At 43.5% G+C, this 21,295-nt stretch overlaps 3 protein-coding genes across 3 annotated transcripts in view; 1 reads left to right on the top strand and 2 right to left on the bottom strand.

Annotated features, from left to right (window-relative positions):
- Positions 1–1,223: 1,223 nt before the first annotated feature.
- Positions 1,224–2,336, bottom strand: LOC136426852 (histone-lysine N-methyltransferase PRDM9-like). Its single transcript, XM_066415574.1, has one exon. The coding sequence runs from the start codon at positions 2,334–2,336 to the stop codon at positions 1,224–1,226; it is 1,113 nt and encodes a 370-aa protein (XP_066271671.1).
- Positions 2,337–7,247: 4,911 nt separating this feature from the next.
- LOC136423646 (zinc finger protein 160-like) lies at positions 7,248–11,944 on the top strand. Its single transcript, XM_066411902.1, has 2 exons — positions 7,248–7,412; positions 10,171–11,944. The coding sequence occupies exon 2, from the start codon at positions 10,202–10,204 to the stop codon at positions 11,873–11,875; it is 1,674 nt and encodes a 557-aa protein (XP_066267999.1). The 5' UTR covers positions 7,248–7,412; positions 10,171–10,201; the 3' UTR covers positions 11,876–11,944.
- Positions 11,945–15,181: 3,237 nt separating this feature from the next.
- Positions 15,182–21,295, bottom strand: part of LOC136423691 (cilia- and flagella-associated protein 251-like) — a 30,613-nt gene continuing 24,499 nt past the window's right edge. The window contains exons 20-26 of the mRNA XM_066411974.1: positions 20,802–20,871; positions 20,118–20,281; positions 19,033–19,161; positions 17,481–17,586; positions 17,251–17,341; positions 16,493–16,627; positions 15,182–15,989 (exon numbers count right to left, since the gene is read on the bottom strand). Coding sequence (XP_066268071.1) covers positions 15,739–15,989; positions 16,493–16,627; positions 17,251–17,341; positions 17,481–17,586; positions 19,033–19,161; positions 20,118–20,281; positions 20,802–20,871 — 946 coding nt within the window. The 3' untranslated portion in view covers positions 15,182–15,738. The remainder of the gene's footprint in view (positions 15,990–16,492; positions 16,628–17,250; positions 17,342–17,480; positions 17,587–19,032; positions 19,162–20,117; positions 20,282–20,801; positions 20,872–21,295) is intronic.

Below are 21,295 nucleotides of genomic sequence, written 5' to 3'. Positions count from 1 at the left end.
AGTGCTGACTGATACTTTATTCGAAACATAAATGCCATCAACAAACACATGTCAAACTGTTAACAAAACCGTAACAAAAATGTGACTCAACCAAGTTCAGAATCACGTCTACGCGTCTACAACAACTACCTACTAATTCTAGCTTTTTTTCTATTAGTGTATAAGTTTATCAACTAAATAACATTTCTTAGATATAGATGAATAGCCTAAGTGCCATCCGATTTCTACCGGGGCTCCTAAACTCGCTACATTTTCAGGGGAGCCCCGATAGTAACGGGTGGCACCCAGGCTAACTGATGTACATAACCTAACGTAACATACCATACCATACCATAACCTAACCTACCCTAATATAACATAACGTTACGTTACAGAACAGAAAATAACATAACAGAATAGAATGCTGCCCCCATTCATTGTATTTCTGACTAGTTGTTTTACATATCAACAAATTAGCTCTACAACTAGGGATACTTTGAGTATGAGAAAAAGGTGGCATTCGTCGGGCTACTACCAGCCATGTGTAAGTCAACTCCAACATATCATAACTATTACAATGGTAGAAAACGATGTTATTTTTACCATTCCTTCTTTTTATTGTAAGGCTGCACCAAGTATTTGTTATGGATGACGTCCTTTGGAGACCCCAAATCTAATACGAGAGCGCAAAAAAAACAAACAAGAAGGGCCGAAAAAAACAAGATGCCTATATTTGAAATATAATAGTCGACGACGCATGTTGGGACACAAATTGAATTAGAGAACAAAGTGTAACAACTAACAATTCTTTTGTTCATCAGGAAAACAGCAATAATTTGAATAAATCAGTTGAAGTTGAACAGCAGTTGTTGTCCTGTCCTGTTTCTTTCCATATCCCATTGATTTTGCAGGCCTGCAGAAACATAGTATATCAAAAAGGAACTCTTTGGTCATAGTTACAGGCAGCGGAATTTCTAGTGGTTTTTTTCTGGGAACAGACCAAAATCAATGCGCGCGTGGACGTCATCCATAAAAATTACTTGGTGCAGCCTAAAAAAAAGGTTAAAAATGTGCCCAACTACCGCATGCTCTATGACTACTCAAATGTCGAGGTGGGATAATTTTTGTGCTACAGAATATAAAGTCACTGTTAGGGTCTCTCACCGGTGTGTGTTCTCACATGTCGGGACAAGGTAGAATTTAGAGCTGCCTTGTACCCGCACTCCTAACATATGAAGTGTTTCTCACCGGTGTGTTTTGATCGGTGTGTCTAGAATGCATTTTTGTGCAGCAGAATAGTCACACTGGTCACACTTGTAGGGTCTCTCGCCTGTGTGGATTCTCATATGTACGGATAAGTTAGACTTTCTCGTTGCCCTGTACCCGCACTCCCCACACATGTAGGGTTTCTCACCCGTGTGGGTTTTCATATGTTGGGATAAGTGACACTTGTGAGCTGCCCTGTACCCGCACTCCCCACACATGTATGGCTTCTCACCGGTGTGTTTTGCTAGATGTTGGTCAAGAGCATATTTCTGGGCTGCAGAATAGTCACACTGGTCACACATGTAGGGTTTCTCGCCAGTGTGGATTCTCATATGTTGGGATAAGTGAGATTTTTTAGCTGTTCTGTACCCGCACTCCCCACACATGTAGGGTTTTTTACCGGTGTGCTTTGCTCGATGTTGGTCTAGAGCGCATTTTAGAGCTGCGGAATAGTTACACTGGTCACACTTGTACGGTTTTTCACCGGTGTGGGTTCTCATATGATCGGATAGGTTAGACTTTCGAGCTGTCCTGTAGCCGCACTCCTCACACATGTAGGGTTTGTCATCTGTGTGGGTTTTCATGTGTCGGGATAGGTTAGTCTTTAAAGCTGTCTTATACCCACACTTCTCACACATGTAGGGTTTGTTGCCGGTGTGTTTTGCTAGATGGTGTTCCAGAGCTGCTTTCTGTGCTGCAGAATAGTCACACTGGTCACACTTGTAGGGTTTCTCTCCTGTGTGGGTTCTCATATGCCGGGATAACTGAGACTTTTGAGCTGTCCTGTATCCACACTCCTCACACATGTGGGGTTTCTCGCCGGTGTGGGTTTTCATATGTTTGGATAAGTCAGACTTTTGAGTTGCCCTGTATCCACACTCCTCACACCGGTAAGGTTTGTCACCTGTGTGGGTTTTTATATGTTTGGACAAGTCAAACTTTCGAGCTGTTCTGTAGCCGCACTCCCCACACATATACGGTTTGTAGTCCGTACGGGCCCTTACGCGTCGAGATGGCTCAGATTCGGCCACATCTGTGGCCCGGTCCGCTCTGCTGTTCGTCTCGTTCCCGGGATGGTCTTCGGTGTCCATCTTGGTACTATTTTAGGAAAACAAATGTGATGAAGGTGTTAAGTCTTTACGTGAAAGGTAATGTTAACAAGTTCAGGGATGTACATTTTTTTCCACATTACAACGCTATGACCTATCATTTTCATAGTGCCTGGCAGGCATAATTAGGAAGCCCTTCATTCATTCATTCATTCATTCATTCATTCATTCATTCATTCATTCATTCATTCATTCATTCATTCATTCATTGGTTTGGCTGTTTTGGACACACACCCAGGGCTTCCCAACTAGCCCGAGGCTATTACAAAGGACTAGCTCTGCCGACAAAGACAATACATTACAATGGACAGAACAAAAACGAGCTATAACAATGTAAATAGGAAGCTACAACACTTAACTTTACGTAGATTATAACCTCATTACATAGACGTACTAAATAGTTAAGTAAATGTTGCAAAAACACGCATAAAACACAGTAACTTTATCAACACATTTACGGGACCCTCCCTAATATCCAAAACACAGTTAGTGAACCGTCCCCTGACCCCCTCATACCCGACCGTCTCTGGTCTGACTGGACCTTCTCTGGCTAGCATACTACGATTTTCGCGCCCGGCGTTGATCTTGGAGATTAAACCATGATGGCAACCAGACGGAGGTACGTAGGACGAGGCGAACTTAGAGGTTTGGAGTATATAAAAACATTTGCATCTAACACTACCCACAGGCCTTTTACAGGTAACTCATCCATGTTTAAGATTCAAACCCAGTTCTGTCTAATCTTAAACACATCACACTGTTTCTGGTTTTCTGAAATTTGACTTATGTGAGAAAATGCAGTAACCCCCTTACGACCCATCCGTTTTTACTCGAGGACACACATCGTCTATGAACTATGGTATCACAATCTTTTAGTATAAAGTAACGTAAACAGAACTAGAAAGGCAACATTTGCGAGCAAATACAGCATGTTTAGCCATACTCCTCGCCATGCAAAAAATGGACTCTCCCAAAATAACAATGGACCATTCTAAAATACTTGCACTAAAAAAATGAATCACCCCAGTCCAAAATTGAGTCTTCCAGTAGCACCTCAACACAATATGGACCAGTCCACAACCATATCCACTTATTGATTAACAAATACACTTCTGCTAAAAAATGGACTTTTTCATAATCATTCCAGCTCAAAATTGAAAAATAATTAAAGAATCCTCCCCTTGCAAGAATGGGATATTCCGTGCCATTTCCATGTAAACCAGTCGAAAAATATCCGCTGAAATTACACTCTTGCGCATAATCAACCCAGTTCAAAATTGAATTAAAAAAGATCAACCCCAGGGAAGAATGAAGTTTTCCATAGTATACATATGAAGATTTGACAGGAGACGAAGGAAATGACCAAAAACAACATATTTGAGTCAATTCAAAGTCACCGAGAGGGTTTTAGTATAATATTTGTAATATGTTTGAACTATTTTGATTAAAAGAATGTCTAAGTCACAATAGTTCTAAAGTGTTCAAACAATTAGCATTGAAACTTATAACATGTTTGAACTTATTTCACATACGTTGGAAACATTTCGAACGTAACTACACAAAAATCTCTTTATTTAGAACAGTTTCAAACCATCTATCCAAATGTATCAATGTTCGAACAATTTGTAACAAAAGATTTTCACAATTGCCCTCATAAACGAAGGTGCTAAGTCCTCCTGTGTGTTTCTGCCTATTTTCGGTGGCCGCGCTAGACCACCAGCGGATTTGTTTTGACGGAGCGTCACCCGCGCGCGACGATGTACACTGTTCGGCACCGCTAATATCCGGCATTTTCCCGCTCCAAAACACTCCACAAGACCCACGTTTTAGTGTTTTGCCTCTTGTGCAACACGATTCGATTTGCATTACTAACGGGACGAAAATGATAGAAAAAATTCACCCCGTCCCGGCGTCCGTCCCAAAAACATGAACGACATGAAAATATATTTTCTTACAGATTCAATCACGAAAATCAACAGCATGGGATTCCAAATTTTCGCAACGGCCGACCATTTATCATGGCTGAACTTCCTTCCAAGGCGTGCGATAGATAAACATTCCCGGCACATAATAGTCACTAGTACCAGACTAACGCAAGCTCATGATGATAATAGGGAGAAAGTTTGTCAGTGAAGTTTGGCCACCAGAGGGTACATTCATTTAACGTTACAAGCTAGCGCAAAGGGGCGAATCATTGACCTTACCGGGGACTGACTCTACTGGCCTAATCATTCCTTTTTTGCCGAATTCTACGATCCATACGCCCGTACGTAGGACATGTAGGAAGGCCTGGTGGTGGACGCTACACATCACGGGAGACGCGTGTTGGTCCGAGACAGACAGCGGCGTGCTTTCGATCGCGTAGCGGCGACGCACCACTGCGACAACGTGCCGGACCAAATGTATGAAGTCGGCGGCAGAGAGAGATCATCAATCAATTTTGACAGGAGTGTCGCGCCAGTCTGAGGAGAAACGATCTCCCGTGTTGTGTTGAAGAATTTGGAGTTTGAAAATATCTGGAATAACTAATGCTAGAATAAACATTCACAAAATCATTGATTTAACTTGTTTTCTGTTATAAAATTTCCTAAACTGCAATTTAACCACTGAGTTTAAGGGAACATGGTGTTTTCCCGATAATCACGTTAAATGTTTATGTCCGGTCTTTCCTCCTCGTAAGCAAACTTCTAGCTTGGCCAGGTGCAAGGCACTCGGGGTCAACGACCTTTAGGTCATATGTAGTATTGAAAGTGACAGAAGTGGCAAATATTGTCAAGAAAGCCCAAAATAAATCGTTTTGAATATATGTATGCCAAAAATGGGAATGTAGTCCTTTAAATATTTGTTTAAGCCACATATACAGCAAATTTCAGGTCATTCGGTTGAAATACCAGGGCGCAGGAGGCCAAGATATGCTAAAAATAGCTTAAAAACCTCGATAAAATCACTTTCAAGGTCAATATCAAAACAAGGAAAAGAACGCACATTGGTTTTTGCCTACATTACCTCTGTACCAAATTTCAGGTCATTTGGTCAAAAAATGACAGAGATGAATCGATTTGAAGATTTGACAGGAGAAGAAGAAGAAGAAGAAGAAGAAGAAGAAACATGAGAGAAAACAATATGTTTAGCCATACTTATGGCTAAACATAATGACGTTGAATGTATCTCTATTGTTCTAGATCAACGTTGTGGGGCGGAAACACGGATTCTTTGCTTTAAAAGGCACAAAAAACACGGGAATCGTCACGCAAGTACGAAGTAAATAGGTCACAGACGATTCTGTGAAAACTCAGGGAAGACTTACATTGTATCAGCTCTCCGTGCGGCCTGCAGTTTACCTCGATTTCAGTCACGTCTGGCACAAAAACTTAACGGGCTGACGTCTGACAAAAGCCCGCCAAACGATGTTCCCGTGTTCAACAACGGGACCGCCTCAGCCGACAGGACCGACACAAATGCTCCGGGCGGTTTGGAATGTGGGTTAACGGAAAGGGCCGGGCTGACTACATAAGCTGTCTAGCCGGGCTGGATATCACGTACGGTTTGATAACGGGATCGCCTCAACGGACTGGACCGACACAAATGCTCCGGGCAGTTGGAATGTGGGTTTACGGAAAAGGCCGGGCTGTCTACCTGGGGTGTCTAGCCGGGCTGGCTAACACGTAAGGTTCCACAACGGGACCGCCTCAACGGACTGGACCGACACAAACGCTCCGGGCAGTTGGACTGCAGACGTCTAGACGGGTGTCAGGTCCTTGCGGGGCACACAGGAGGGGGCACCAGTTTCCTGTTTGTCGTCACCGGACTTTTGCAGAAAAATTATGATGTTGATAATAAAAAACCATTTGATTGATTGATTGATGGCGTTGGATACAAGCTAATCAGTGGAACATAGCTTTCGAATTTGTTGTATGAAATTTTCTTCATTCCAACATGAATTAAATTTTTATTTTCATTGCGTCTGCATTTCATTCGAGGGAGTTTTGGATGCAAATGCTATAGGTGTACAATTTGTAATTGCAGTCGTGAAATTAGTTCGATAGCTGGCCCTTCGTTGATTCAAATCCTTTTGTGGCTTTCAGTTGTGCTCTCTCCACGTTCGCCATGCACAATTGTTATATGGTTTGTAGAAAAATTATGACAGAATGACGCTTGTAACGAACTTCGTAAGACCGACTTGAATCTTGAAAAACGAGTTTATAATGAGATCAACATATGCGAAAGGTGCCGACATCAATTGTTTTCAAGCATGACAATACCAAACAAAACAATTGATGAGTGTGATTTTGTTGCGGTGGACGGCGTCCTAATGCCCGAAGCTGCCCGAGTGGAAGACACAAAATGCCGGTGCGCATGTTTTGATTTTTCTACTGCAAAACGGTTTCTCCTAGCCAAGGACATAATTTTATTTTATTTATGTATTGGTTCGGCATGTTGCCAGGGCTACCCAACTAGCCAGAGGCTATTACTAAGGGCGAACCCATGTGCGGCCGACTGTAGGTTTTTTGACCATCGCACACCGGGGCATGCCCCTACTCTTTTTCGAAAGGTGTGGTGGGTTCTTTTACGTGCGCGGGGTATGACTCTCCCCAAATACGGCACCTCCATTTAACATCCTATCCGAGGGACGTCCCTAGCCCTAGATGAGCTAGGTAATTGGTGAAAAAAATTACGGGGTTCGTCTAAATCTATCGGAAAGCGTTTTCAGGGCACCCATGCAGACTCTCCTTGAGTGTCCCGTTCGGAAATGACACCCGTCTGCATTCCAACTGCCCGGAGCGTTTTTTTCGGTACAGTCCGCTGTGAAGCCTGCCCTGATACCGGCTAGACAGGTCAGGTAGACAGCCGGGCCCTTTCCGTAAACCCACATTCCAACTGCCCGGAGCGTTTGTGTCGCGACGTCGGTCCAGTCCGTTGAGACGGTCCCGTTGTGGAACTGTGCCGAACACGGGAACATCGTTTGGCGGGATTTTGTCAGACGTCAGCCCGTAGTTTTTGTGTCAGACGTGACTGAAATCGAGGTTAACTGCAGGCCGCACGGACAGCTGATACAAGGTAGTCTTCTCTTAGTTTTCACAGAATCGTCTATGACCTATTTACTTCGTAATCAACAGTTAAACTTGCGATGTTTTGTGCATTTGAAGAGAAAAATCCGTGTTTCTGTGCACAAAGTTGATCTAGAACAACATCAATACATTTTAGTTACATTATATTTTTATGCTTAAAGCTGGCTAAACCCAAGCCTCCTTGCTAAATCGTAGTTCAGTCTGAACAAAGACAATGTGTGTTACTGTGTATTCGTGACGGTAGGAAGGGTCATAAAGAGGATTGCTGTATTATTTTACATAGGTAAAACTTAAGGTAGCACGAAACACTGATATGTTGTGGGAAAGATAGCATTTAGTTTTTAATATTCATTATTAATGACTAACATGTAAAGAACTTGAGGCCCGGCGGTGTTAGATGTAAACCTTAAGAAAGTAGTATACTCCAAACCCCTAAGTTCGCCTCGTCCCCTGAACTTCCGGCCCTCTCGACGGGTTTCCATCACGGCTTGTTCGCGTGAAAATGAGGGAGTTAGGGGACGGTTCACTAACTGTGTTTTAGATGGAAAGGGGTCAGGGACGCTTCACTAACTGTGTTTTAGATTACGGTGGCATGGGGGACAGTCCGCTGCGTTTTATTGTTTGCCACACCTTGTACGAATCTATGTAACAAAAGTGTACTTTGAACAGGTGTATTGTATAGATAAACTGTAGATGTAACAATGGCGTACCTCGAGTAGTGTCATGTATAACTGTTGTTCGCACCGTATAGATTATGTATGGTACTGGCTGTTTGTGCCTTGTTATTATTATGTATGTGTTTGGGTACGCTTTGATCTTTAAATCCCACTGTCGTCGTTAACACTTAGGAGTGTCATCCTGCTTTGATCTCGAAACACATAATTAGGAGTGTCATGCTGTCTGCCGTTCGTGATATGCAAAACAATGGGCTGTCTGTAACAGTGCACTTTGCACTTGGGTGTGGCAACTCGCAGTACGGGTTCTAGAAGATAGAAAGAATCTTGTGAACTGATTTTCAGTGATTAGCTGGGCCATGATAAAACCGGGCGAGTAACTCGAGCAAGACAGGCTAGGGGTCAGTTGTGAGTCTGGAATACAGCCGGCGTGGTTAGTCTTGTCAGAGGCAAGGAATCTAGTAAGAACGACCGTGTTTATGTGTTAGTAAGTAATCCCCTTATAAACTAAAAGTACACTACGCATGTCCAAGATTTATATGTAGTAAGGCCGCATGCATTATGTATCTGTCTGTCCATAAATGTCGACTGTCCAATACATGTATCAGCTACGAGAGTCGGCGTGATGTCTGTTATGTATTGTAGCATTTGACAATAAATAAATAAATGCTATGATAGGGATTATCTGGATGTTCATATTTGTACTTCTATAGACTTGTGTGGTTGTCATTGTGTTGTTTGTGTTGTTAGGACCAGAATCTAGCGTCGAACTGAATTGCTTATTTAGCGGTTATTGTTCAGGCTTTCCTACGGGGGTACGGATCGTAGAATTCGACAAAAAAGGGAATAATTTGCATTACTGTCAGTCTGCGGTAAAGGTAATATTTCCCTTGCGCCTGCGAGGAAACCCTCTGGTGGCCAAACTTCACTGGCAAATATTCTCCCTATAGCTGGCGTGGTTAGTCTTGTCAGAGACGATTATCTTACAAGCCGACTCCAACTCGGAACTTCAACAAAAATTATTATTTTTTGTTTGTGCTTTGTGTCATTCTATTTGTATATGGGTCATTGTTTATTTGTTTCTTTCCCAACTGCAAAACTAACCAATATTGATGAGTTGTAATAATATTATCCACAAGCAGCTATTGTGGGGTAGATTATGAACTTGACCGAATACGCAAACAACATTGATATTCAGCTAGAGCTGCATGTGTAGCTAAACCTTATACCTGTAAAATTGTTTCGATACAGGTCCGGACCTGACCACCTACTGTACCTGTACATGTACCTAGACAAACTAAAACCTAGTGGACAGCAATTTTTGACTGGAGGTACGTAAATCGCTTGACAGAGGTGTTGATAACCTCACAGTTGAAAATGAAGAGAACTTGCATATAGACTTTTTTGGAGACTCAAATACATAAATACTCATACAGAGATGGAAAAAAAGACAGTTGGATGCCTGTTTACAAGTAACTTACAGATAATTGACCAAACTTGTTTAGGTATACATTTGTATGTACAGGTCCGGACCTGTACCTGAACCGCTGTACCTGTACCATACTTAGTGGTTTACCTAAACCCGAGTTTAGGTTTAGGTTCGGACTCGAGTCCAGAGGTTTAGGTTCAGGTTCGGACTTGAAAGTCCGGACTTGAAGTTATGGAATATGTGTGCTACGAATATTTGTTTCCTGTTTCATGTAAAATTGCATATTGGCATATATTTTACATACAATTTGAAAACTATAATATGCGGAATTATATACAGTCAGTAATTAATGCAGAAGTTCAGTTATAAACACAAAACAGTATTGTTTTCATATTTTTCTTGCAAATTTCACGATCTAAGGAGGCTTTAAGATGGTTTAAATCAAAAATGAGTGTAAAAGTGAGAGATTTTTTTTAAGTCCGGACTTGTTTCTAGATGTTTATTATTTTTTGGACTTGAACCTAAAGGTTAGGAACAGGTCCGGAACAGGGTTTAGGTACGCACCACTAACCGTACTTGTACCTGAATTTTTGTTTAGGTACACAGCCCACCATAATTCAGCATGGTTTAATTCTGTGTTACAGAACATCGAGCGTGCTGACAGCTGTAATCGCCATGGCGACAAATAGCAGCGGTTCTGAAAACGTCAAGGGAGGATCGGAAATGGCGTCTGTTACCAAGGTTACCACTGCAAAACCCTACAGGTGTGAGGAGTGTGGCAAGCAGTTCAGTCATCCGAGCAAGCTGAAAATGCACATTCGGGCTCACACGGAAGAAAAGCCCTACAGGTGTGAGGAGTGCAGCAAGCAGTTCAGCCAGCTCAGTAACCTAAAGACCCACATGCGATCTCATACTGGGGAGAAACCTCATAGATGTGAGGTGTGTAGCAGGCAGTTCAGTTATCCGTGTGGTCTGAAGAAACACATGCGAACCCACACGGGTGAGAAACCCTACAAGTGTGAGGAATGCGGCAGACAGTTCAGTGTGCTGGCTCAGCTGAAGAGCCACATGCGGACTCACACCGGGGAGAAACCCTACAGATGCGAGGAATGCAACAGGCAGTTCAGGGCGCTGGGTGGTCTACAGATTCACATGCGCACTCACACAGGGGAGAAACCCTACAAATGTGAGGAGTGCAGCAAACAGTTCAGACAGCTGGGTGACCTTAAGAAACACATGCGAACTCACACTGGGGAGAAACCCTTTAGATGTGAGGAATGGAGCAAGCAGTTCAGTCTGCTGTGTGATCTAAAGAGTCACATGCGAACCCACACTGGTGAGAAACCATACAAGTGTGAGGAGTGCGGTGGTAAGTTCAAATGCCTGGGTACTCTTAAGACTCATATGGGCACTCACACAGGGGAGAAACCGTATAAATGTAAAGAGTGCAGCAAGCAGTTCAGGCAGCGTGTTCATCTTAAGGGTCACATGAAAACTCACACAGGGGAGAAACCCTACAAGTGTGAGGAGTGCAGCAGGCAATTCAGTCAAATGAGTAATCTGAAGACACATATGCGCCGGACTCACACAGGGGAGAAACCATTCACGTGTGAGGTGTGCAGCAAGCAACTAAGTACCCTGCATTATCTGAAGACCCACATGCATATTCACACAGGGGAGAAGCCCTACAAGTGTGAGGAGTGCAGCAAGCAGTTCAGTCAGCTGGGTAATCTGAGGACTCACATGCGGACTCACACAGGGGAGAAACCCTACAGTTGTGAGGAGTGCAGCAGGCAGTTCAGTGGTCAGGGCAATTTAAAGAAACACATGCGAACTCATACTGGAGAGAAACCCTACAAGTGTGAGGAGTGCAGCAAGCAGTTCAGTAGGGTAGGTCACCTTAAGAATCACATGAAAATTCACACTGGAGAGAAACCCTACAGGTGTGAGGAGTGCGGCAGGCTGTTCAGTGAGCTGGGTCATCTGAAAAAGCACATGCGAACACACACTGGGGAGAAACCCTACAAGTGTGAGGAGTGCAGCAAGCAGTTCAGTGGGCTAGGTAAGCTCAAAAACCACATGCGCACTCACACTGGGGAGAAACCCTACAGATGTGAGGAGTGCAGCAAGCAGTTTAGTGAGCCGGGGAGTCTTAAGAAACACATGCGGACTCACACAGGGGAGAAACCCTATAAGTGTGAGGAGTGCAGCAGGCAGTTTAGTGAGCTGGGGAGTCTGAAGAAACACATGCGGACTCACACAGGGGAGAAACCCTACAAGTGTGAGGAGTGCGGCAGGCAGTTCAGTGTGCTGAGTAATCTGAAGAGTCACACGAAAACTCACAAATGAGAGTGTGATACGTTTTGCCAGCGGCTCAGTCGGCTGGGTCATCTGAAAATCCACACGAACTCAGGGGGGGGGGGGAGAAACCATACAAGTGTTAGAAGGGCAAAAGGCGATTTATTCAGCTGAAAGCTTTGAGGGGACACGTGTATGTGTACTCACTGAGCTGAAGGGTTCAGGAAATTTTGGAATGCTGTAATTTTTTATGAAAGTTTAGGCTCAAGACGTGCAAGGAATGCTTAGCCTCTGACCCAGCTATGTCCTTCAGAACCATCATTGTCCTTCCGAACTGGTTGCTCACCTTGAAACTTTCCTCTGTGGTGGAAGACTGTTGACCAGATTAGCCCCACTAAAAGTTAAGTTTAGATTGTCTGCATCTTGTCAAGGTGGTTGAGTTGTGATGGGGGTATTACTAGTATCTCAGTCAGTTTTGGGACCAAGAAAAGAAAACAAGTAGAAACCGATGAGTAATGAAGCCCACTAAGGGGCGAAGAGTTCACAATTCCTAGGTCATGTTAAAGTGCGGAGTAGTGAAAAACTCTTCTTGGAGATTTCTGGGCCTGGAAATCAATTATTTTTGACCTTGTACAAGACCTAACGTTAGGCACACTTAGTTAGATAGTTTTCTATGTCATCTAAGACAACATTTTGTTGAAAAAGGTTTCATCATATTTGTAGCAGTAGTAGATGTATGTTTTAACAGTTTAGACGATATGTCAAGGATAGTTTCGCTTCAGGTAAAGATACTAATAGTGCATGAGTTATGAAGAAAATCAGTTCTGTTACTTCTTATAGTAAGAAGAGTACATGTAGTTGTGTTGCATTGTAGTAATGTTTTGTAGAAGTTCACGATTGCTTTGATTTTCTTCTTTGTTTATATTTTAGAGTATCCTTAGTCGTAGATAACCTTAATAAAATTTGTATCTGTGTAGAACAAGTAGGCAGTTATAAATATAATGCACGATGACAACATTCATATATGTCTATTATACGTATTTTGTATCTGTAGAAGTTTAAAGTTATAAATTAGAAGTAAGTGAGGCTAGAATTATATTAGCAGGCAGCTATTGTAGACGCTTAAGTTTAAAATAAAGTATACAGTCAGCACTACATGTACGTCTCCTAGCTAGCGTTATCTGCCGAACGACGTTGCCATCTTTGGTTGGTCTGAACATAGCTTATGCTTCGGTCTCATTTGCATCGGTGCCCGTAGGGGGTGTAGCCCCGGCCGGGACCCGAAGCCACAGATTTGTCCAGCTGGACTGCCGGGTACGGCGGGTTACATGTACTTCTCTGTGTTCTCGTGATTAACTTACGACGTACCAGGTCCCGAGTTGATTTCAACTAAAGTTACAATGAGCAAATCGCCAAAAAGCAGTTGAAAAAAGTCAGTGCCCTCAGTATGCAATACAAACAAACAAAACATGATTAAGTTTTATTTCATCAAGTTTTATGCATGGTATTTGAGTGAGTTGTAGATGAACAATCCATTATTCTAACATAGCCAACTAAGGTTGGATAGAAATGGTAAAATTAGAATTACTGAAATCATGACGTAATGTGTTAGATTCTAGACTGGTGCCCTCCTTCCCCCAAAAAAGGTTTCCAGCGTACCGTCACTTTATCTATTTATCATTATCATTCATCATTGTTGTTAAATGAATCTATATATGAAAGAATGGATGAAGAGATGAACCAGTTATTTGGCTACCTTAACCAGTTCCGACTCCTCTCACAATGCCAGTCAGGCTTCAGAAAGCGCCATTCTTGTGAGACTGCCCTGCATTTTGTAACTGAGGACTGGATTGAATCAATAGACAAAAAACAAAAAACCGGTGTGATCTTCTGTGACCTGTCCAGGGCCTTTGATACCCTAAACCATGACATCATGTTGAGTAAACTGAAAGCCTACGTTGTCGACGATGTGTCATGTAGATGGTTCTCATCTTACTTAACTGGGAGGTTGCAGCGTACTTGTCTCAACTCATCTTTGTCCGAAACATCTCATGTGACCTGTGGCGTTCCGCAGGGGTCCATTCTTGGACCCCTCCTTTTCATTGTGTATATCAATGATTTGCCTAACTGCATACGGTCATGTAAAGTAGCCATGTATGCAGACGATACCATTTTATACTTCGCACACAATAGAATACAAACAATACAGGAAACAATCCAGAAAGACTCTACCCGGCTAGTTCAGTGGTTTATCGCCAATAAGCTCTCTTTAAACCCTACCAAGTGTAAATCTATGCTGGTTGCCTCTCAAAGATCCAGAGCCTCTGACCAGCATTTACAACTTACCCTAGCTAATACAGACTTGGAACAAGTCGACACGTTTAAGTATCTAGGAGTTGTCATTGACAATGCCCTACTATGGAATGACCACTTTCTACTTGTCTCCAAGAAATTAGCTCGGACAATTGGAATTATGAAATGCCTCAGTCCATACTTGAACAGGCAAGCTATGCTGGTAATCTATAATACATTGTTTCTCCCCCACATCCAATACTGCAGCAGTGTCTGGGACCAGGGAGGTAAGGGGTGCTTAGATAAACTCCAGAAGTTGCAGAACAGAGCAGGCAGGGTAGTGTTAGGGTGCGACCGCCACACTCCCAGCGCAACCGTTCTGAATTTACTAGGCTGGACCACTGTAGAGAGGCTCCACAAAAGAGCTAAGGCCGTCTTAATGTACAAAGCACTAAATGACCTATCACCACCACACATGTCCCAACTTTTCACAACTTCTGCCCATACCCATACACACAACACCCGTTTCAGCACACAGGGGGGGCTTCAACTACCAAAAGCACGCCTACAGTACAAGAAGAGATCGTTCTCTTTCTCTGGCGCGGTCCTATGGAACTCACTGCCACTACAAGTAAGAGATGCAACATCTATCGGTGCTTTCAAAACTATATATACAAGAGAACTCAACTAGTGTTTAAATTTCGGTTATCTCTTATGTAAATATATTTTTGGTTCACTCATTTATTAATATGATTTCACATTATGTCAACATTGATATGCAAATTCAACCTGATTTCATTTCATTTTATTCCATTATATTTTGTCACTTAGTATATGATGTTAATTTATATATTTGGTAATATTATGTTTTGTTTGATATGTTATCTAAGTTACTTTGGTTTCATATCAATTTTACTTCACATTATGTATTGTTACTTGTTATTTTATGTAAACAACTTTGTTTGGGGATTTCCCCCCCAGGGCTCATTGAAAAACGCCAGCTGGCGATATGACTCCCCTGGTAAAATAAAAATAAACAAACAAACAAACAAACAAACAAACAAGTCATATAGCACACAAAAGTTTATTGATTTTTCAGTGCAGCAATCCTTATATGTACATGTAAATCTTCATGACTATTTACACTCAATTTACCCCAACTATATGTGCAAACACAAATGTGAAAATACCCTCAATCATATGATATATGTACAAACCACAGACTAGATTCTCTTTCAACATGAATTCTGTAGTTCTTTAAACAAGCTGTGTCTTTATAGGCATTAGGAACATTAAAAATTCGACTAGAATTCGCCTTGACTAGAAATCACCACAATTTTTGGTTATGTTCGTATCATAAAGATTTCAGAAAATATGTAACATTACTTCTTAACACATTAAGTTTCTATGTAGTTGCAGAATATTGTTCTTTTCTTAAAATGCAGGTTAGGAATTGGGGTCAGAGGTCAGGGGTTAGGGTCGTGGAAAGTTCAGAGGTCTTCTGACGTGTTGCTGGCCGTGCTGGCCATAGCCGGACGTGCCGTCGATGGCACGTAGAGAAACTAGAGTGTGTTGGGCTTAGGGTTAGTCTAAGGGTTAGGGGTCAGAGGGTCGTGGAAAGTTCAGAGGTCCTCTGCAGTATTGCTGGCTGTGCTTGCCGTAGTCGGGCGTGCTGTCAACGGGGCGTAGAGCTGAAACCCGAGAACGTCGGCCGCGAACGACACGGCGGTGAAGTCCCGGGGGAGGGCGTCCTCGAGCATGTTGGTCCCCTGGTCGGTGTCGTACGGCCCGAGCTCCGAGCTGCCGCCCTCCGGGTTCATCCCGATCAGCGTGGTCAGGAACTCCGCAAGCTCAGCCTCCGTCATGTGTTCACCTGGGCAGGCAGAGAAATGATGTCATTAGATTGAAATAAAAAGGACAAGCAGGCAACCTCAAGCCATAAGGTCCCCCATACATGGGAATACTGGGTTAGCGTTCCATCCAAAATCCATCACTAACAATATAATAGGCTTTGTTTTGCTTTAGGATTTTCTCCGTCATGTGCTCACCTGGACAGGTACAGAGATAGAGGGATGAAGTCAGTTTTCAAAGATCATGAGGTAGGGTAAAAGAAGTCCCATAGCCTTAGAGGCTGTAGGGTTAGTAGGTTATCAATCTAGGCCTAGGGACAAAATGAACTGGACAGTAGAGAGAGAGATAAAGTTATCATCATTGTTAGATATTTCATCGTCTCATATCACCCATCATGTCATCATCTAGACAGGTAGAAGGACACTGAATCATCCAGCTTAAAACTACTGTAGATTCATTTACATTTGCAGTGTTTTACCAGGATTATCCAGGTCCAATAGCCTCATGTGGCACAAACAAACAGACCTTTGCTCTGCAGCAGGTCCAGCAGGCTCCCCCTGTCGATAGCAGGTCCATCCTCCGAGTCAATCCCCAGGATCTCAAAAGCCTTCTGCAGGTCAATCGGGGACAGGCCGAACGCAGGGCGGTGGTTGATGTACACTGCAACACGAACAGTGAACATTAACAACATGCTCACTAAGTATCTAATACAAAAGTAAGTATAACTATATGCGTGTAACATCAGCTCAGAAACGAACAAGAAAATAGTCTATCTTTAAGTACCAGAGATATCAACCCAGGATTTAAGGGTCCAAAAATTCATGTTTTCCTAGAACTATATAGTATATGGTAGAGTGGAATTCATTGTCACCAAGTACAGTTACTGTAGAGGAATCTCCACTAGATAGCTTTAAACGATACTAACAGTCAGATGTGCAACAGTTAGTTGTGAAAGGTCATTCAGTGTAATATAATCAGCTCCTGCCGCACCACGTGCCTGTGAAGCTGATGTGTTCAGATGCAGACAAATCCAGTGGAAGGCCATTCAGCACTAAGGACAACACACATACAAAGACACACACATACCGGCAGTCCAAATACAACTCAATACTACTTAATAAACTTGGGGTTATGACTTACACTTGATGAAGTAAGTACCAGTGAGAGTTACCAACAATTTATATGTTGAAAAATTAATATTTTCCTAGACACAAATACACAAACAAACAGACACAGACACACACAATACAATACTACCAATCCACCCGACAGTTGAGACTTACACTTGATGAAGTCTCCAAGGTCGATGTGGGTGACGTACTGTCCTGTCTCCACGTACTTACTGAACTTCACTTCATTCAGCATGTCGTCGATCTGTAAACAGGTAAAAAATGTGTATATAAACAAACATAGTAAACTTTGTAACTGTTTTTGTTTTGTTTTTTTGGTAAACAAAATTGAGGTGAAGAAACCCCCTCCCTAAGGAAACTAATCATAACGAGTGACCCCTGACCTCTTGTTCCGTTGGATAGAATCCGAGCGCCCTCATGACGTACGGGACCTCCGACAGCGGGATGGTCGTCGACACCTCGCGGTCTATCGTCGCGTCCACGCCTTGGCTGTGGGAAAAACGGTTTGGGAGGACTTGTTATTGAACAAAATACAGACTCTGAGGAATGCAGATGTTAAGACAATTAGAATACATCTTGGTGTATTCCGTATGGCTTGAGGTATCAGCCTGACCTGCGGGAGACCTGGGACCAAGGTTGGTGCGGAAGTCCATCCCTCTCCTTCCACTGCCTTTTGTCTCCCCAACTGAAGTCAGGTACCCATTTTCCTAAGGACCATCTGGCCATTGTAACCACTTTCTGGTGGTCCCATAGAATATTTTTCCATCAAACCAGGAATAAGAATCTCGTTTATATTGACCCCCTGTCTACTGTTACCATATTTTTTAATTACCCTTGAGTAGGTACTAAAGACAGGTTTGACTGCAAAGTTTTATCAATTAGCTGCAGCTCTGATTTGACCTGCTAGGTGGCGCTGCAGCCCTACTTCATGATCTGTGCGCATAAGTGGAGGTGCTGGCATTTATACAGCCAAATACAAAAGTGACGACCCTTAGTTTATTTTCCAATTGACCCAACTCAATCCCTTTTATAGTTACCACCTGTCCATTGGGACCCTTGAGTGGGTACTGTAGACAAATTAGCTGCAGCCCTGATTTGACCTGCTAGGTGGCGCTGCACCCTACCTCCTGATCTGTGCATAGTAGTAGTCCACGAGTTGTGCTTACAATCCATTCTCCCTCTTTCCCCCTCATTCCCTCCCTTGTTCCCTCTTTCCCTCCCTTATAGAGCTGCAGCCCTGATTTCTTAGCTGCAGCTCTGATTTGAACTGCTAGGTGGCATTGCAGCCCTACTTCATGATCTGTGCATAGTAGAAGTAGTGAGTAGAGTGCTCGCATTGATACAGCCAAATGTACAAGTGACCAAGTTTTATTAGCTGCAGCTCTCACTAGAACTGCTAGGTGGAGCTGTACCCTACCTCCTGATCTGTGCGTAATAGAAATAATCCTCAAGCAGTGCTTACAATGCACCCTCCCTCTTTCACTCCCGCCCTCCCTTATATACAGCTGCAGCTCTGATTTGACCTGCTAGGTGGCGCTGCACCCTACCTCCTGATCTGTGCGTAGTAGAAGTAGTAAGTAGACGTGCTGGCATTGATACAGCCAAATGTACAAGTGACCAAGTTTTATTAGCTGCAGCTATCACTAGAACTGCTAGGTGGCGCTGCGTCGGTACCTCCTGATCTGTGCGTAGTAGAAGTAGTCCTTGAGTAGTGCTTACAATGCACCCTCCCTCTTTCACTCCCGCCCTCCATATATACAGCTGCAGATCTGATTTGAACTGTTAGGTGGCGCTGCATCCCTACCTCCTGATCTGTGCGTGGTAGAGGTAGTCCTCGAGTGGTGCTTACAATGCACCCTCCCTCTTTCACTCCCGCCCTCCCTTATATACAGCTGCAGCTCTGATTAGAACTGTTAGGTGGCGCTGCGTCCTTACCTCCTGATCTGTGCGTAGTAGAAGTAGTCCTCGAGCTCGCGGAAGAACTCGCCCTCGCGCCCGCCGTCCAGCAGGCCGTAGAACGGGATCAGGTTCTCCCCGCCGAGACTGCACGCCGCGTCGAGAGACCTGCGGGGAACAGACATCTGTTTCAGCATTGCCTGGTTCATTCGTTTCTCCCTTCGTTCATTTACTCACTCACTCACTCACTCACTCACTCACTCACTCACTCACTCACTCACTCACTCACTCACTCACTCACTCACTCACTCACTCACTCACTTGTTTATTCAAACCAATTGTTTAGTCATTCATTCAAACCATTTGTTCATTCATTCATTCATTCATTCATTCATTCATTCATTCATTCATTCATTCATTCATCTATTTGCAGAGTAGAATTGAGGGTTCCACAAGGAATAATCCTGGGGCCATTGTTCTTCTTATTGTACAATAGCTACTTGCCACATCACCTTGGTTCAAAGTTGAGATTATTTGCTGATGACTGGTTGTTATCCATTTATGTAGAGAGAAAAGTTTGGGCTGTCTAGAATGTTTATGAATCCATTTAATAAAAATATATTTTCTCTATTTCCAACACTTACTTGAGGCTGACGCTCCACATGTGCGCTGTGCAGTCCTCACCGCCTGCCGTGAACACGTACTTCCCTCCCTCTTTCCCTCCCTCTCTCTTTCCCTCCCTCCCCTTTTCCCTTCCTGCACTTACTTGAGGCTGACGCTCCACATGTGCGCTGTGCAGTCCTCACCGCCAGCCGTGAACACGTACTTCCCTCCCTCTTTCCCTCCCTCTCTCTTTCCCTCCCTCCCCTTTTCCCTTCCTGCACTTACTTGAGGCTGACGCTCCACATGTGCGCTGTGCAGTCCTCACCGCCTGCCGTGAACACGTACTTCCCTCCCTCTTTCCCTCCCTCCCTCTTCCCCTCCCCTTTTCCCTTCCTGCACTTACTTGAGGCTGACGCTCCACATGTGCGCTGTGCAGTCCTCACCGCCAGCCGTGAACACGTACTTCCCTCCCTCTTTCCCTCCCTCTCTCTTTCCCTCCCTCGTTCTCTCCCTGTACTTACTTGAGGCTGACGCTCCACATGTGCGCTGTGCAGTCCTCACCGCCAGCCGTGAAAACGTACTTCCCGTCGTAGGAACAGGCCAGGTTTGCCACGCCCGTCGGGTGAGCAATCAGCGCCATGGCCTTGTGGGGGTTCCCGTCAGCAGGCAGGATGTGCAGACCGACCTGGGTAATGTAAAAAATATTAACAAACTTAGTCAATAACAACTAACTGACCTGGTTAATATTAACAAACTTAGTTGATATCAACTAATCAAACTGGTTGATATATTAAACAAACTTAGTTAATATCAACTTATCAACCTGGTTGATATAAACAAACTTAGTTAATATCAACTAACCAACCTGGTTGATATCAACAAACTTAGTTGATGTCAATGAACCAAACAATCTGGTCAATATCAACAAACCGACCTAGTTAATATTGATAGAGCAACCTGGTTGATATCAACAAATCAACCTATCTAATATTGACAGATCTCTGTGACTGATATTGGTGGATCAGCTTGGTTAACATCGATAGATCAATTCAATAGCTACTAAAGGGAATAAATCTTTATGAAAATTGGGTCAGGCCAAAATCAAGTCTGCAGATCTGAGGGGAAAGGGCAGAGGTCTGGGGGACAGGGTTCAAGGTTCAAGGTCATGTACCAAAGCCAAGGTCATGTGGAGAGCATAAGCCTACCTTGTCGGTGGTGATGTAGGCCAGGTGTCGGTACTCGATGGGTGAGCCGGTGGTCGGGAGAACTGAAACCCTGATATAAAAAGATTCGTTGCAGTCAGATGTGCAAAAGTAAGGTGTGACAAATCACATGGTCTCATGTGAAACAAACAAAGAAACCCACTTCTGCACAGGAGCTCCGTAAGTAGGCCCCAGCAGTGTCTTGCGGCACATCTTGGTTGGTGTGGCCTAATGTCAGTTCTGTCTCTAGCTTTGGATATTTTTCTGTCCCATTCATTGTTTGGGATTACCCATATTTTGTTGATTTTCCTTGTTAAATCTGTCAGTTTAAGCTTACAAAAATACAACGAGTTCGAATTTTTTTGAAGGACGGCTGAATTTTTTTTCTGTCCCAGCGAGTAAATTTCCGTCCTGGGACGGAGGGACGGGTCATGGAGACAGGCCACACCAATTTCATTTCTTGGTTCACGGAATTTTTATTTTAAAAAAAAAATTTA

Source organism: Branchiostoma lanceolatum, chromosome 1, assembly GCF_035083965.1.
Source record: "Branchiostoma lanceolatum isolate klBraLanc5 chromosome 1, klBraLanc5.hap2, whole genome shotgun sequence".
Taxonomy (NCBI): Eukaryota; Metazoa; Chordata; class Leptocardii; order Amphioxiformes; family Branchiostomatidae; genus Branchiostoma; species Branchiostoma lanceolatum.
This window is presented reverse-complemented; position numbering and strand designations above follow the sequence as displayed.